Raw genomic sequence first — 17053 nt, 5'->3', positions numbered from 1 at the left:
ACACTGTGTAAATATCTATGAGAATATGTGTTTCAGTATGAAACCAATTTATCCCAAGTTGGAGTGCTCCGAAAAAAAAATATAACAGTGGAAATACCTGTACAGAACAAAACATTGGTTTCTTTCCCCCCTACTTAAATTCTCTATAAAAAATTATCATTGACGTTGTTAGAATAAAGTACTTCTGAAGGATTAACCTTCAACTGCAATTATATTGTATGTAGGCGAAACGAAACTATCCCTAGCCGCTGCAAGTTTATGCACCTGTCCTGATTGATTCAGGAGCCTGTTGTTCAGCAGTTATCGTTTGTTGATGTGGTTCATTGGCATTTTCCCATTTAAAATGTTGGTTTTCCTATTTGAATTGTGTACACTAATAATTGTGGGGTCTCTTATAGCTTGCTGTTTGGTTTGGATCAAGAACTGTGTAAAAGGCTGTACTTTAACCTGTGTTTGTTATTATCAGGTTGGGAACAACCCTCCCTCAGACAAGGTGTCATTTTACTGTTGTAGAAAAGAAAATAGAAATACCAATGATTTGTATAGTGCTATACAAAAACTTCGATTTTTTTACTGAAAAAGAGGAGAAATACATCATATTTTAAGCAACTTTTCTAAAAGAGGGGTCCACTTATTTTGAATAATAAACTGTTAAGGTAAATGTGTTAATATGGTTAAAGTCCAGGAATATTACAAAATTCTTGGACATGTTTTGACCATTTAATACCAGATAGATATATACAGTAGTTCTTTGGGAAAACATGAGCCCTTTAGTATTAAAAAGTGTTTTTTTTTACAAAAAAAATATATTACAACTTATATTGACCCCTCATAAAAGGGATATTTATTACGTTAAGGGGTTATTCCAAACCTAATTATGACTTGGATGAAGAATTGTCTCATGTCAGTCACTCATTCATAGACCAGATTTAGTTATTCAATTATTTCTTGATGAACAGGGAAAAAAACTTCATAAATTACAGAAATGTCAAAGTACAAGTGATAAATCAAGTTTTAATATTGTCAAAACCTACTTTTTTATGTTTACAAAAATTATAGTCACTCGCCTAAAAAATTTGCAAATTAAATATTTTCTTATTAAAATTTTCAAATCGCTCGCTGGCCCCAATTTTTGGAGTCCAAAAATCCGTAGAACAAGAAATTAAATTGGTGTGGCCTTACCATATGCTCTATGTAATTTTCATCAGAAGGATGAAGAATCGTATCTTTTGGATCTACATTTGTGATGTAAATTTCAGTATTCTTTAGAGACTCATCAGCTTTTATCAAAACCTCATTTGGATTATCTGTTAACATTATATACCCAGAGAAAGGAGCTACAACCTGAAACAATAAAGAAACATTCATAAGAATCAAGACACATTCATTAGAATCAAGTTGGACTTACCATTTCAATTTTTTACAAAAAAACTATTAAAAAAATCTGTAAGAGTGTTAGACTTATAAATTCTTTTTCAGGTTCTGTAAATTCAGAAATTATTGCATGCATTTATTTTTGCAATTTGTTATTTTAGACTTAAATGCAATTATAATTTTTACGATTTTGGGACAAATCCTGCTTAATTCATATAAAATATTTTAAAATGCAAGTTTAAATTATTGCGTTTACAACTGTGTCGCAATTTTCGCAATAATAAAACCCTCGCAATAATTTCTGAATTTACAGTATTTCAAAGCTACAGTGATTACCATTAAATGTTACAATAATTGCATCTTAAATTCTCTCTGAGTTCTCCAAGACATTTGCTTTTATCTTTTATACATGTCGATGGCAATTTTCTTTGCAAGATAAACCATCATAAAATCTTGTATGCCAAATGTAAATCAAAGCTTGCTGTCATATAAAAGGAGTATGTTCGATAAGGTCCTAAAATGGCCCCCTTTTTTAGCGTAAATTTTAAATTTGGATTTATTGATCAATATCACGATAAATTATAGCTAATACATTGACTAGATAGGATATAAGCCATTTTGTTGAAAATTTTACGTTTCTGCGTTTCATTATGATGTCACAAGTTGTACTCATATTGATTTTTCACCAAAAAATCAATGAAAATGGGTAAATTTCCGAAGATTATTTGACAGGAAACATAGAGCGCATACGTCGACAATAAAGATCTTTTAAAATAATGTTTGTGAAGACCTTTAACATGTCTTATTTGAATATTAAGCTTGTCAATGCCTGCGCTCTATGTGTCCTGGTCCTTTATTTGGTTGAAATCCAGCTGATTTTGTCAAATTTCACCAAAATCCCTTATCTTGACATTTTTGGGATGTAAAAATCAACGTGTTAGAATTAAACTTTGACAAAAACAGTTCTGTATATTTCTCACATGTCTCTAAGGCAACTTAAAACAATTATTGTCTTGTAACAATGAACTTTATAAATGGGGCCAAATATGGCACTTACCGAACTTACTCCTTTGCAGGCATGTTGAACATCAATAAAATTACAATTCTTCTAGATGGATAAAATCTTTCTCCTTAACAATTGCAAGTGTTCTACTATACAACTTCTGTACTTACTATATCTTCTGCCACTAATGTCAGATTAAAACCATCTCCGAAGTATTCATGATCTCTAAACCATACCTACCAAATTTCAACATCTTCATGAGGGGTTTTAAGCACAAGAGGACCTCATGCTCCTCTTTTGTTGTCATAAGTTTTTATAATTTACTTTTATATTGTTGAATGAGTATATACATGTATGTGCTTAGATACCTTTTTAACTCATTTGAATGCCTGTTTAGAGGTGTTCAGTTTATGAAATATTAAGGTCAACACTTCTGATGGGGATATCCCTTATAAAACGTGAGAGTTGACAGGTATGTAAACTTATTTTAGGCTACAACCATCAGTGTTCTACTATACAACGAATTAACATACTATTTCTCCTGCTACTATTTCTAAGTCAACACCACTGTTGGAGTATTCTGGGTCACCACTCATTAACCTAGAGGGATAAAATCCTTTTCCTCTACAACCATCAGTGTCTAGTCTAGTTGTCCTTGGAAAATCAGGATGTGCTTTGGTTCCAAAAATACCATCAATCAAGGACTTTCCAAGCTGATATCTGTATTCAGATTGAAATTAATTATGTATTTTGAAAATAAAGCATTCGGAATTAAGCAAGATGGACTGTAATACTTAAGGTAGATCATAAGTATAGACTTTTTGAGACAGAATTTTCTTTTAATTTGCCAACATGAAGATTTTACTATATGTTTTTCAAAAATATGATAAAAAGTATGGGTCACCGTGCTATTTTTCAAGCTATGAGTCGTTGAAAATTGCTTAAATTTGGTTCGATTGTTCATGAAAAACAAATTTGTGTTCATAAAAAAAATTCTATGACATAGAATTTTTGAAATAAATTGTAAAAAGTTAGTTTTTATTATATGTTTTAAGAAAATAAAAAGAAAAAATGGTGTCACCAAATTTGTTTTCTTAATACTAGTAAAATAAAAAATTTCCCTATTAGTCCAGTATAACTTTTTTACTAAAAGAGTTATCTCCCTTTAAATGGATCATTTGAAAAAATATTCTCAAAAACAAACAGAAATCATATTTGATACATATTTTGAATAATACAATAAATCACCAAGTTTTCTTTATATAAATAGTCCAACCATTAAATTGCAAATCTGTCTCCAAATTTGTGGATTTGGGCAAATAAATAGACCGAATTTGTACTGTGATTGCCAAGATGGCGGTATACCGTGAATCCATCTTAAGCTTCTCACTTGGTGCTATTGCTAATGAAGATTTTTACATGCACATTCCCTAATTCAGGATCCATAGATCTTGTTGTGATGTAAGATAATTTCTGCATTTTACACTTTAAAAGTAGCGCTTATATTTTCCAGGATAAAACCAAAAACTGCCAAAAATTGAACAGATTTTTCTTCAATTTTCAGCATGAATACATCTTCTAGAACTTGTGCTGAATTTTTTTGCATTTGTTTTAAAAGGATGAAAATAGAATGAACAACTGAAGATAAACACTCACATACCTGTCAACTGACCCGTATTTTGCGGGTGTGACCCGAGATTTTCACAATTCTGAGGGATCACCAGGGACACCCGCCGGGTCACTGAATAACCCGGGAATTCCAAAAATGACCCGTTTTCACCTGAATTTTTAACCCTAGAGAATGATTTTATAAGTGATTCTCTTTGAAATACCGGCAAATTCGTAATTCTTCCATCAACAGAAGTTCAGCCAACTGTGTAGACTGTCAAATTAAGTAACCCATCAAGTGCATGGCTTCACTTGACAGCTTTGGTGTCAAACACACTGTTAATTAACACCAATTACCTTAGCTTTAGGTCGTAAATAAATTTCACTGTCGTCACGTTTTACAAACATTTTTCAACTGAGTTACTTCCCCTTTTTTGTCACTATTCAAAATTGTTCCTTATATTAACGTTTTTTTGGGTAAAAAATATAAAATCTACTACAAATAGAATTTAAAGACATATTGAAATAAAACTATCATTAAATTCATACCTTTTAAATACAATTATAAAAAAAAAGTTGAAAATTATTTTTTTCTTCTATACTTCTTTTAACTGTTTAACTTTTTTTTTACTATACTCTAATTATGAAGGATAATGGGAACAGCTGATGAGCAAAGACTAAATAGCCAGTCACAACTTTCTAAAAATATGAGGGTGAAATACTATACATATAGAACAATGTAGAAATGTCAATAACTACATTAACCAAAAGAAGAGGAGAAAGTGTCACAAAGTTATCAAAAGCTTTTCAAAGTGCAATCTAATAATGATTAATAAGGTGAACGTGTTTTGGAAACTTTTATTTAAATTATAAAAAAAATGTCCCCTAATTACTGAAATTCAGCTCGAAAAAGTTCATACACGCTATGACCTGAGATTTCATTCTTCAATGCAGGTCATGACTTGCATTTTCATCGTCACAGGTTGACAGGTATGCACTCATCAGATTCTTTATTCAGGTTTTCAGACTTCTATGGATTCATTATTATTTGTCAGATACAAATTTTCATGAAATCTTTGAGTACAGAGAACAAAGAACTTTTTAAAATGTTCAACAAATCGCAAGTTTTCTATAGAAATCTCCGCACATGTTGACAAAACCATGAAGTCAAGTATCCACTAAAAAATGCAAGTTTTCTCAATCAACGAAAATTGGTACAGACGAAAATAAATGAATCCACAGCAGTTTTTTTAATCAATTCAACCATACTCGACCTTGATCAAAGAAATTATATTAGATGAATGACATAATGTACAATAGACATCAGTTAACAATTAAGAATTGAATGCTTCTTTTTGTAAATTCATTGGGGTGTAAAAGCGTTGACCGAAGTACATTTTGTATGAAGCGCGGAAGCGCTTCATTCTAAAAATGTACGCACGGTCAACGCTTTTACAACCCTATGAAGTAACAAAAAGAAGCATTCAATACTTATAATTACATTTTTTAGCTATGATCATGAAAACACGAATTTTTTATTATTTTTTGTTTAATTCACCTGTGCACTTTATTGTGGGACCACTATTATCATGGATGATAAGTTTTATTGAGTGATGCAATTGCTGAAGGAATAACATGTGATGGGCAATTAGCCAATCAGAATAAAGTATTATAATGAAACATACATCTAATGTAATTATTAAATATTGCAAATATGTAATGAAGTGTTCATATCTTTTAACTTACCCTTTCTTCAGAATAGCATAAGCCTCTTTTACTGACTTGATTACCCCAAAAACAGTTTCATAGGCTTCAAAAAACGGACCAGCAAGATGTCTGAGAACTGTTCTGAAAGGATTCATCAGTTCTTCTATAGTTGTAATGATTTCATTCTTTATAGTCTCTCTCAGTTGGGACTGAAAAAAAAATACTAAACATGTATAGCTATTGCAAATAGCACATCTATACAGAAATATCCATCAAACAAGATTAAGTCTAAGTTTTTTGGTTAACAATTCTCAGGTACACACAATTTTAAAACATACATAAATATTTGTTTTCGATTTCGTATTGTAGTTTGTATGTGAGGGTTTCATGGAATATTAGTTTGCTGTAACTAACTGTGTTTACCCTTTTTAAATAATGAATTTATTATTTTTCTTATTATTATTATCATTACCGTAGTATTTTTTCCTTTAGTAAATGTAGCTACAGGATCTTCCTTGAAATCTTCAATCCATTCTGGACTTCCCTTCTTCACTATTTCTATCGCCTTTTCAGCCTCCTCAATTATCCCTTTATACTCAACACTAATATTCCACCAGTATGGCTTCTCATCTTCAATTTTATATATATATTTATTATTAAAAAACAAGCCAGAATAGAAAATTTCTTGATATCAGATGAAAGTTATCTAATTTCAATTTCAGTATAAAAGAGCCTTTGGAGAGCTAGTTACTATTATTGAAATTTTATTAACAAAAAGGGATAAACCTACAATTACACATGTCATGTACTAGAAAGTATATATATATAAAATAGTGCAAAATCAATTGCAGATTAATTCTTTTAGATTTTGGTGGAAAACAAATAAACTTGATCTAATGTCAAGTAATTATTTTACCATTAGTATGTCATCACAATCATCCTCAAATGACATTACTGTTATAAATTGGTATAAACGTATCAACTGATTAACTAAGAAGGAACTTTAAACTACAAATCCTGCAGTATCAAAATCTTCTATATTACAATTCACAACATTTAACAATGCCAACTTAAAAAAAAAATCAAATGGGTGATCTATGAGGAACCTCTCTTTTGTAAAACCTGGACAGCAATTGTGAAAAATTCATATTATTACAAAGATGAATCCATTTACCTTAGCTTGATCTAGTTGTAATCATTCAATCAATGAAGATGTAAGTTATTGTAAAACTTTAATAAAAGAACAGACTTCCAATGTCCCTCGAGTTGCAAACGTTTTATATTTCAGGGCGGGCATAACTCTGTTAATCAAAGAGCAGATTGCTCTGAGGGATACGATTGCCATTGTTTTCATTGACACATGTATACATGTAGCTGGATAATATTATTTTCATAACTAATTTAACTGCACATGTAAAATGTACGTAATCTGAAGTTACAAAATAGCCAATCCCGGATACAAGTGTATGAACAATGTACTCATTGTGTTTTATTTTTGTACTATCAATTCCAAGATTACTTTCCACAGCAGTCACAGCAGAGACTCAGAGTGAGAGAAGGTATTTCACTTCGTATCTTATCACCTATTTACCTACGATAATTCTAGAAGGAACCCCATTCCTAACTCTTTTAAAAATATTTAATTTCCTTTGAATCAGTGGTCATGACTCCTTTCCGTACACATTCTTCGGTTAAAACTGCGATCGTATTCATATAACACGACGTTTATCGACAGAAGGAATTAATTTTTCTCGACATGTTTTGTTTTCAGAATTTACGGAAAATACTTCCGGAAGGGAGACTACTCGAAACTCTAATATGGAAGACTCCATTTCGCCGTAAGGGATGTTGCGATGTGGAATACATTTATTTTAATTTAAATGATGCATATGATTTTAAATTATGAAACAACAATATCCCTCAGTAGCAGACAAACATAGAAACGATACCATGAGTTTTAAATCAATCAATTGAGGTGGGAATCCAGAGCAACCATTCAATCTAATACCCCTTAAAGCCAAGAAAACTATACGCCATACGCATGCGCATAATTACCTAAACAAACTCTGAGGCAGAACGTATATTAAATGTTAATTAAACAACCTAGATGGTTCTCTAATTCTTTATGGAAGTACAATATCAAATACCAGTTTCATAACAGTGACATATAAGAGAAACTCCACTTCAGTTCTTATATGACAGAAATAGATTTATCGGAATTCAGAGAACTCTCGCATTTTTATCAAAACTGGGGAATTCCCTCTGACGTGTTTCTAAATTTATAAAAACACTAAATATAAATACTGCTTAATTCTGATTTTCCGTGTTGTTAAAAACACGCATATAAATCAAGAAAAATATCAAACATGAAGATTATGAAAAGAACATTATAGTAAAGTTGTTTAAGTTCAATCCCTTTGTTTGTTTTTACCTTTTAAAGCAAGACAATCATAAGAATCTGAGATGTTCCTTAATGTTTAGAATAAAACGATTGACGTGAGGGCAATGCTCTGAGCCATTGGTATAAGTCTACAGATTGCTTGAAAGCAATCGTATCCCAAAAATAGTCGTTTGTCCACCATTATATAAATTGTCCAAGATATTACTGATATTAACCTAAAGTATTAAGTTTTATAAAAATCTAGCAAGAATTGTACCTGTGAGAGCTATAACGAGGCCATTTGATGATATTAACCTATAGTATGATGCGCGGGAAAAAAAATAGAAATTCTATTGTCATCTACTGTGCCCATTAACACTGGAATGGCAAACCCGAGTAATTTGAGTAATTATTATTTGAGAGAAAGACATTCACTTATCTTAAGTATACATTAGTCCTTTTAAAGTTTTATTAATAAAATGTATAATATTTCTGTCTTTAAATTCATACCTTTCAAGAAGAAACACGCCTCTTGTATCTGATTTTTAAGTTTTTTCGCTTCCTTATAAGTTGAGTATACCCTGATAAAAAGACAAAAATATAACTGGTATTATACATTACAAAGCATACAACTGAGTGAGTTAGTCACAATGCCACTGCTTACATGGTATACTCATGCGTGACAGATCCAAAAGTACAGAGGAAAAGTAAACATCTTGAATAAATTGTTGACACAGAAGTTTGTCTTACCTGCATGTATAAGGCAACTGTTAAAATTAAAATAAGACAAAACTTTCACCTGTAATAACATTGAATGTTGTGAATTAGTAAATACTGTACATCATTCAAATGCATTGGTTGATTGATTGATTATTTGGTGTTTAACACCACTCTTGACTATATATATGGTGGCAGCCAGATTTTATTGATGGAGGAAGCCAGAGTATCCAAAACATGTTCAACTGATCAATCTACTATTAACTTACTGGTATACTCCCAGTCCTATCTTAAAGATGGAAGACTTTGGATTCTTCCCAATGATCCTAAATCCTTCAATTATCCCTACTACACCTTGATATAGCCGATCGCCCATTACTGGTAATTTAACATTGATCAACTCGTCTAGTTTCTACAATAAAATGCATTCTTTAGTTCTGATAATTAGTCACATCTCATTCACTATCATATTAACTTGTGTTATTTATAGGTATGTGTATGGAATGACTGTATGCATTTACAAATTTATAAATACAAAAACAAATTTACGTGTTTAAAATTGCACTTTTCCATACTTCAGATATGTGATGTATATGAACTTCCTGTTACGTGTAGAATTTTTTTTGTGTCCAATATCTCTGTAGGAAGGCGGTCTACTACTGTTGCCTTTACTTATATGAGACCATCTTATGAAAAAAAATCTTTTTGATTACTCAGTTATTTTTTCCACCCAGCAATTTCTTCATAAATGTTCTATACCAAACTTAAGACTAACATAAGGGTATTTGATAAAAAATATAGTATGAACAGTCTTCTATACTAAGGTCTAAAATGAGCATTTAGACATGAAATATACTGTGACGGCGTGCACAAACTAATTCTACAAACGTAACGTCTTCAAATTACTTAAATCATTTACGACGTTGGAAAATATGTTGAGTTTGTTTAAATGTTGCAAGTTTCACATTTTTTTAGCCTTTTTCTCATTTGTTTTCATACTTTACAGATCTTAATTTTGATAATCTTACTAGTAATGTGGATTTTAATGGCTAGCATTTATCATTTTTTCAAAAAAGAAAACTTCCTATCTAAAAGATAATTTAAACACAGTTGTATAAGTACTTTTAAAAGCGTATATTACAGTTGACGTCAACTTTGTGCACAATGTCTAAGTGAGTATAGTGAGTCATGTACATGACAATTATCTATATACTTACATTATAAAATGTCATAACATCCGTCTTGATGTCATTAAACAATTTTTCTACTCTGTGGACAAGACTCTTTACTGGTTTCAAGAATGCAGGTAGCTGACTTTCATCATACTTGCCTATCGCTTCAACTGCTTTTTTGGCTCTTGATCGAAGATCAGCAACCTTAAAGCCAACAAAAAAGACTAAGTAAAACTTTTAAAAAAAATAGAGATATATTCAAGTCTGTATTCAAATAATCTAGACAAAAATATGATGTGGACTAAAATAGAAATATTCATATTTTAAAAATAAAATGAACTCAACATGTTCTTTGATCATAATTAATAATGCCAATTAAACAAACATGGTTTCTTTGGCACCTACTCATGGCTTCTTAAACTTGGTAGTTGAGGATTCATTAAGTTTTTTGGGTACCATGACATGGAAGGTCACAGTAGATAAACAGTTATACTTTATCATCATAACCTTGTAGTATCATCAATAGCGACTATAATAACTTCAGTGATTGGGAAGGACGTGCGCCCTGCGCCCATAGCGCATATCGACCAGAAATGGCGCATAGAGTGATCAATGTAAGGGTCCATGTGGCGCACAATATTTTTCACTTAATTTCGAATCGTTTAGATATAGTCAAATGGATTTTCGATCGTCCTATATTGTGTTCCGTGTCGCCATGTGTGTGTACACAACTGTGTAATGTTCCTCCAATGATAGGAGCACCTATATATTTTTGGAACGTCTCAGGTGTTTTCTATGGTAATAATAGAACCATGCTGTATAACTGATTACCCAAAAAACGTAATTAACCATCATTCATGATATTTTTTTTTTTATAAACAACTTTAAATTTAAAATTTGGCTACTACAGACGAGATTTTTTCTCTAATCGTAATCTTTTAAGTTAGCTTAGCGTACTATTATTTCGATTGAAAACCCCAAAGCCTTTTCATGAATATAGTTTTTTTGTCTTCATAAAAGGCGCTTAACTGTTCATGTGATTTTGGGTCTTTGACTCGTTTTGACATTTTGTAAACATGCCTTCAGCGAATTATTGTTTTGTTCTATCAATTAATGATACTCTCTACTGTTATTTTTGTCATCGTGAGAAGTAATAATAATACAAAAAGTGCAGAGGAAATGCCAGAAACGTCCTCTAAAATAAAGCGTCTGGAATAAGTATGGTATCGACAAAGACCCAAATTTAATGTAAAAAAAAAACATGAACATAAACAGGGCAACAGTACCAGTTTTAACATTGTAAACAAAGGTTATCTTAAATATTGTCCAGTTTGGAAGAAGTTATCGTATATTCATTGAAATTGAAATCAATAAAATCACAGGAACAATATCCAAAATATTAATTAGAATCATAAAGGTATTTAGTACCACCACATCTTAGCTGAAATATACACTCTTTTTTTTACTGTAGTCAATTCTAATGGCCCACTCATTTGACAACATGGCCCATCATTTTTTAAAATGGCCCTTTGAAGTAATTTTTGGTGGGCCCTGAGCCCATTGCGAAAAAATCCTTCCAGATCACCTTTTGTGGTAATGTTTCCAAAGCAGCTATGAAGTCTTCTATAATGCCTTTGATCCCTTTTCCACTGATGATTTCTTTAAATAGGTCTACACCTGACTTAATACCATTCACAATGTCTTTTATTACTTTGTCAAATCTCAAAATCATTTCAATGAACTGTTTCCCATTTCCTTCCTGTAAAATAGAACACAAAGGCAAATATTTGTTACTGATTGTCCAAATAGATGTATTTATTTTATTTAACATATTTCACCAATTATGTAGAATTGAATCATAAACTAGAGGCTCCCAGGAACCTGCATCTCTCATGGTGCGTCTTTAGTGTTACATTGACTTTTGTTTGTACGGCCCCCACCAACTTAGTGACTTTAAGGGTAATACTTAAACATATAATCTGTATTTAGGTATGACATAATATTTTTTTTTCAATATTTGGCAGAATGTCACATCTTTGTATGTTATCTTGTTTGTGTAATATATAAATATAACAAAAGAACAAAAACATTTGAGATAGTGATATGAGAGTTGTTCGGTTCTTCAACTAATTCTTATCTCAATACTGACCTGAAATATGTTGAAGTTGTATGAGGTATCTCCTTTATAACAGAGTCTGGCAACAAAAAATGGAATGTTGATTCCAATCATTCCCACATGGACTATAGCATAGGCTTCATCATGGGCACTCACTTTAAAATGGCCACTCAAAGGGGCTGTTTAAAAAAATAACAAATGTTTTATAGAATCACATAGGGATTGTTTATCATTACAAATGAACAAATTGATGTAAATTTTTGGTTTGTCAAATCCCTGCACTCCATGTCTCTAGGCCTAATTGTGGCTAAAATCCAGATATTTATTTTATTTTTCTATAAATCTCTTTTTTTTTGCCTAATTGGTGTATAAATGACAGCTTGGAATGAAAAACTTTTCCTCTCCATTTAACTTTTCACATCGAAATGCATCAACTTGAAATATTTTTACCATTTAACCATGGTCTTAACATGGCCAAATAAGTCCCTTCCAAGACTTCTTCAACTTCAAAGAAATGTCACTCTGTGAATACTTAATGAAAAATCAAAAAAATTTTGACAAAAGGCATTCCTCAGTCTGTTATGAAATAAACTGCAATGTAAAAAGATATCATAAACTGTTTTACCTATTGCAAAATTTCCTCATATCAGTATAAATGCAAATAACTTACCAATTTTCAGATCAAGGTAATTTTCAAGGACTATTCCAAAAGATGCACCAAGTTCTTTGGTTCCAACTTTTTTCTGCCAGTCTACACTAGGTGTAGATAGTTTGAACTCTAACCCATCCCAGAATCCTCTCTTATGTCTTTGGTGACCTTGAAACTCAATTATGTCTGATGCATAAGGATCAACTATGCTGCTCTCATTTACTGAATGTCTACAAAATGACAAAAAAATCATATTATAATGAAACATTACCTCATTTTGATTTGATTGTGCATAAATATCATGGCATCAATTCCATGATTGATCTTCTGAATTTGTGTTTGCAAGAGCAGACTCTATGTTACTTATTCTATTTTTAAAGAACTTATCCCCATAAAATTCATTCTTGAAAATTAATCAAAGAGCTGAAGACCTCTGAGGGGAAAGACGGCCACTGTTTCTAATTTTTTTTTGGGGGGTGGGGGGATAATCTTTTGATAGTCTACATACAAAGAATGAGTAAAAGAACAGCTAGAACATATAGGTTGACAATAATGAAACTAATTGTTGTTTATTGTTTCATTTCCTTAGTCAAGAATTCATCATAGAGACAATTTGGACCAATGAGATCTGCACCTTCTTAATCAAAACTTTTGATTCAAGTTGGGAGTTAGTTATCTAAAATTCAATTGAATTTAACAACTACTACAATATATTTTAGAATTTTCATTATGTACCACTGAACGACAGGCTAGGACCATTCTCAATTTTTTGTGACAGTACTCTCAAGATTTTTTAATTTTTTATCAAGAAAGTGAGGACTGAAAAATCTATTCAGTTTTAATTTTCCATTAAAGTTCTCAGTTACAACTCTCATCACAGGGATACATGTACTTATAAAATCCAATGATTGATATAAGCTGTGTGAAGTTTGTTTCTAGATCCCACATTTTGATATATTTGTAAATTTCATTATAAATAGTGTAAACTACAAAAAGCAACATTTAAAAAAAAAAACAAAAAAAAATTTACCATTACAATAACTCTGTTGGTACACAAAATTATTCTTTAGGACCATTCTCAATTTTTTGTGACAGTACTCTCAAGATTTTTTAATTTTTTATCAAGAAAGTGAGGACTGAAAAATCTATTCAGTTTTAATTTTCCATTAAAGTTCTCAGTTACAACTCTCATCACAGGGATACATGTACTTATAAAATCCAATATGATTGATATAAGTTGTGTGAAGTTTGTTTCCAGATCCCACATTTTGATATATTTGTAAATTTCATAATAAATAGTGTAAACTACAAAAAGCAACATTTAAAAAAAAAAACGAAAAAAAATTTACCATTACAAGATATAACTATGTTGGTACACAAAATTATTCTTTAATTGAAGACTACTTATCATATACTAAATGTCACATTTTTAGTGTTCAGATACACTTTCATTTAAGTGGGTAATTACTCATCAATTGAGGTGCTCCTGAATTGGAGGCAGATTCTAAAAACAGAACTTTACAGAAAGAATAAAAACTGCAGTTGCTCTCCCAAATCTCAATAGGTTAAAAATACCAAACGCAACATTTTATTTTTTTTTATATTTTTTTTAACCATTAAGATAATTATGTTGGTACACAAAATTATTCTTGAATGATTGAAGACTACTTATCATATACTAAATGTCACATTTTAAGTGTTCAGATACATTTACTTTGATTTTAGTGGATAATTATTCATCAATTGAGGTGCTCCTGAATTGGAGGAAGATTCTACAAACAGAACTTTACAAAAAGAATGAAAACTGCCGTTTCTTTCCCCAATCTCATGTATCCCCATTGACATTGTTTACCGCGAAAGTTGACCTACAAATTACCTATAGACTCAGATTAAAGCATTGCATGCTGGTGTGTGAATCATCTACACTACAGCAAACATAATTAGGTTTATATTAAACAAACACGGATTTTAAATTAGTATACAAATACTGTGAATGATTTTTTATAATGAATAAAGGATATCCCTGTGTAGTGTGGCATTCCAACAATGACGTCACTAGGTTAGATATATTTAGAATATTTCATAGTACTGATTTTTCCGGACTGTAACAGAAACATATATAGTGCAAGGGAAAGCTCAATATATGGTAATTTCACGAGAAACAGAAGGAAAATGTGTAAAATAAGTGTTTAAAGTCAATCTGTTTTCCTTGTCATCAATTTCAGTATGATATTTTAAGGGGGTTTCCAAACGATTTAAACAAAATGATTGACGTGAGGGCATTGAACTCTGGCCAACCCCATTAGGGAATTTCAAGCCGTCTTTCCCCAAAAATTAAATGTACAAATATGACCAGAAGAATGCTGACTCTACATTTTACCTGTTATTTAAAGGAGAAATCGTTTTGGATTTTGAATGTGCTTGATACAATAACAAGGCCTCATATCGAACATTTTCATCTTCATCATATAAGGCTGTTTTCAGCATGGTTTCAGCAGCCTGAAAATAAATATTTTAAACTATACACTGATTCATTGAATCAGCAGGTATTTTCAGGAGTGATTCTACTCAAATCAAATGAACAATTAAAAATATAAAGACCTAAGGAGACATCATCTAGTAGATATTTTCAATAATATCTGGAGATAAAAAAAATATGGTAGAAGTGTAGATAGCCTGTGGCTAGGTTAGCTCAAAAGTAGTCATATCTCACCAAGCTTTCAGCAGTTATAAAAGCAAACAAGTTTAGGTATTGTCAAAGATTTTTCTTTACTTGATGGAATAATTGATATACTGTTTTTTCCACTTTGAAATTTCGTACAATTTACTCCTGCATAGCACAGAATCATGTCTTACTGAACAGTATACAATGGTCCTTTTGGAAATCTACTCTGAAGTACAGAGCCTGATATCACATTGAAGTACAAAATGCTGCTGTATCAACGTGTTGAGAACTTTACTTTTTTTTAAAACTTATTTCTTGATCTAAATAATTCTGTCAGCTGAATAACTATAAATTTCTAAAATATACGAACTACAAAATTGATCATAAACAATGAAAAGTGGCACCTATGATTTCTTTCAATATTAGAAAATGATCTATATTTACCATCTCATGTTCATATTTTCTAAGAGCATTGAGTCCAGCTCGTTTTATCCATGGAGAATTTGTTGTATTGACATGAGAGACAATATAATCGTAGGATGAGTCCATTCCAGCATTGCCCAATGTTTCCAGAAGAACAACGTTCCAGTGATCATAGACTTCCTGCTGTTTGGTTGTTTGTGTGGCCCTTTTTACTTTGTAGCTCCAAGGATCTGTGCAATGGACAAAAAATAAAAACTTATATTTATAAAAAAATATATTATATCTTATTAGACTGTAACTATTTTACTGGGATCAATTATGACTTTTTTGTAATCATAAAGGATTTGAAAACTGTATAGATTTTTTTTTTATATGCAGGAATACAGATGTAATGTGAAATAAAGGTGAAATCATAAGTGAAAACACATTTATGACAGTTAGGGACTTTAAGAGGGACAGGACAAAATTTTTACAAGCCCAGCAATATCAATGTGTGGAGTACAAACTCTCTACATTAATAAGGGAATGAATGTTTTATGAAATAGCTCCTTGATCTGTACACAATCTGCTGAGTCTCCTTATTTGTCAGATAGTTTCCTTGATATTAATTCAGTGATGTTAGACAGTTTCACTACCTTTTATGCATTTCATTATTTAGTGTTGTTTAAAAGCAACAGGTTAACTGACCATAAGAAAGGTATCCATAAAACCATATTGAATTAGCTAAATTACAGAAGACTGAAAGATAAATTTAACTTGACAGTTATCTTTCAATCTTTCATAAAGAAATTGGTTCAGGAAAACAATAGCCACTTCAGTGGAAAATTTGAGTATGATATTGTATGGAGTTCGTCAGAAATACAAAAAATTCTATGCAGACACAAAGTAAAATCTTGTCATGTTAGTGAACTTTTATTTTACAATGAACAAGTACAAAGGATTTTATTTTAAACTCAAGAATTAATCATAGGAATGATGCAATATAAAGGGCGAACAAAAAAACAAAAAAACAATTTAAACTTGTTACCATGAAGTCCTAATTTCTTGTGGACTTTTTCAATGATGTCTGCTGCAGTTTTCTGATCTCCAGCTTTGGCTAGTTGATTAACCACAATACCAAGGGTAAGTAATGCCCTCTGGTACAACTTTCCAGTGTACAATGATTGTGGAAACTTGTTTCTATTGAAACATAAATCTTCAATGGCAAGTAACATACTCTGAAAGTAGAAAACATAGCAA

General features: G+C 31.2%; 1 protein-coding gene across 1 annotated transcript in view; it reads right to left on the bottom strand.

Moving 5' to 3' along the window:
- The window catches only part of LOC143046857 (uncharacterized), a 240632-nt gene that overhangs the window by 183244 nt on the left and 40335 nt on the right, over positions 1–17053 (bottom strand). The window contains exons 14-26 of the mRNA XM_076219918.1: positions 16842–17031; positions 15836–16044; positions 15107–15225; positions 12748–12956; positions 12111–12256; positions 11547–11720; positions 10007–10165; positions 9059–9201; positions 8583–8653; positions 6165–6322; positions 5732–5901; positions 2911–3097; positions 1183–1344 (exon numbers count right to left, since the gene is read on the bottom strand). Of these exons, the coding sequence (XP_076076033.1) occupies positions 1183–1344; positions 2911–3097; positions 5732–5901; positions 6165–6322; positions 8583–8653; positions 9059–9201; positions 10007–10165; positions 11547–11720; positions 12111–12256; positions 12748–12956; positions 15107–15225; positions 15836–16044; positions 16842–17031 (2097 nt within the window). The remainder of the gene's footprint in view (positions 1–1182; positions 1345–2910; positions 3098–5731; positions 5902–6164; positions 6323–8582; positions 8654–9058; positions 9202–10006; positions 10166–11546; positions 11721–12110; positions 12257–12747; positions 12957–15106; positions 15226–15835; positions 16045–16841; positions 17032–17053) is intronic.

Source organism: Mytilus galloprovincialis, chromosome 9, assembly GCF_965363235.1.
Source record: "Mytilus galloprovincialis chromosome 9, xbMytGall1.hap1.1, whole genome shotgun sequence".
Lineage (NCBI taxonomy): Eukaryota > Metazoa > Mollusca > Bivalvia > Mytilida > Mytilidae > Mytilus > Mytilus galloprovincialis.
Note: the sequence above shows the minus strand (reverse complement) of the source record. Positions and strands in the feature narration are given on the sequence as shown.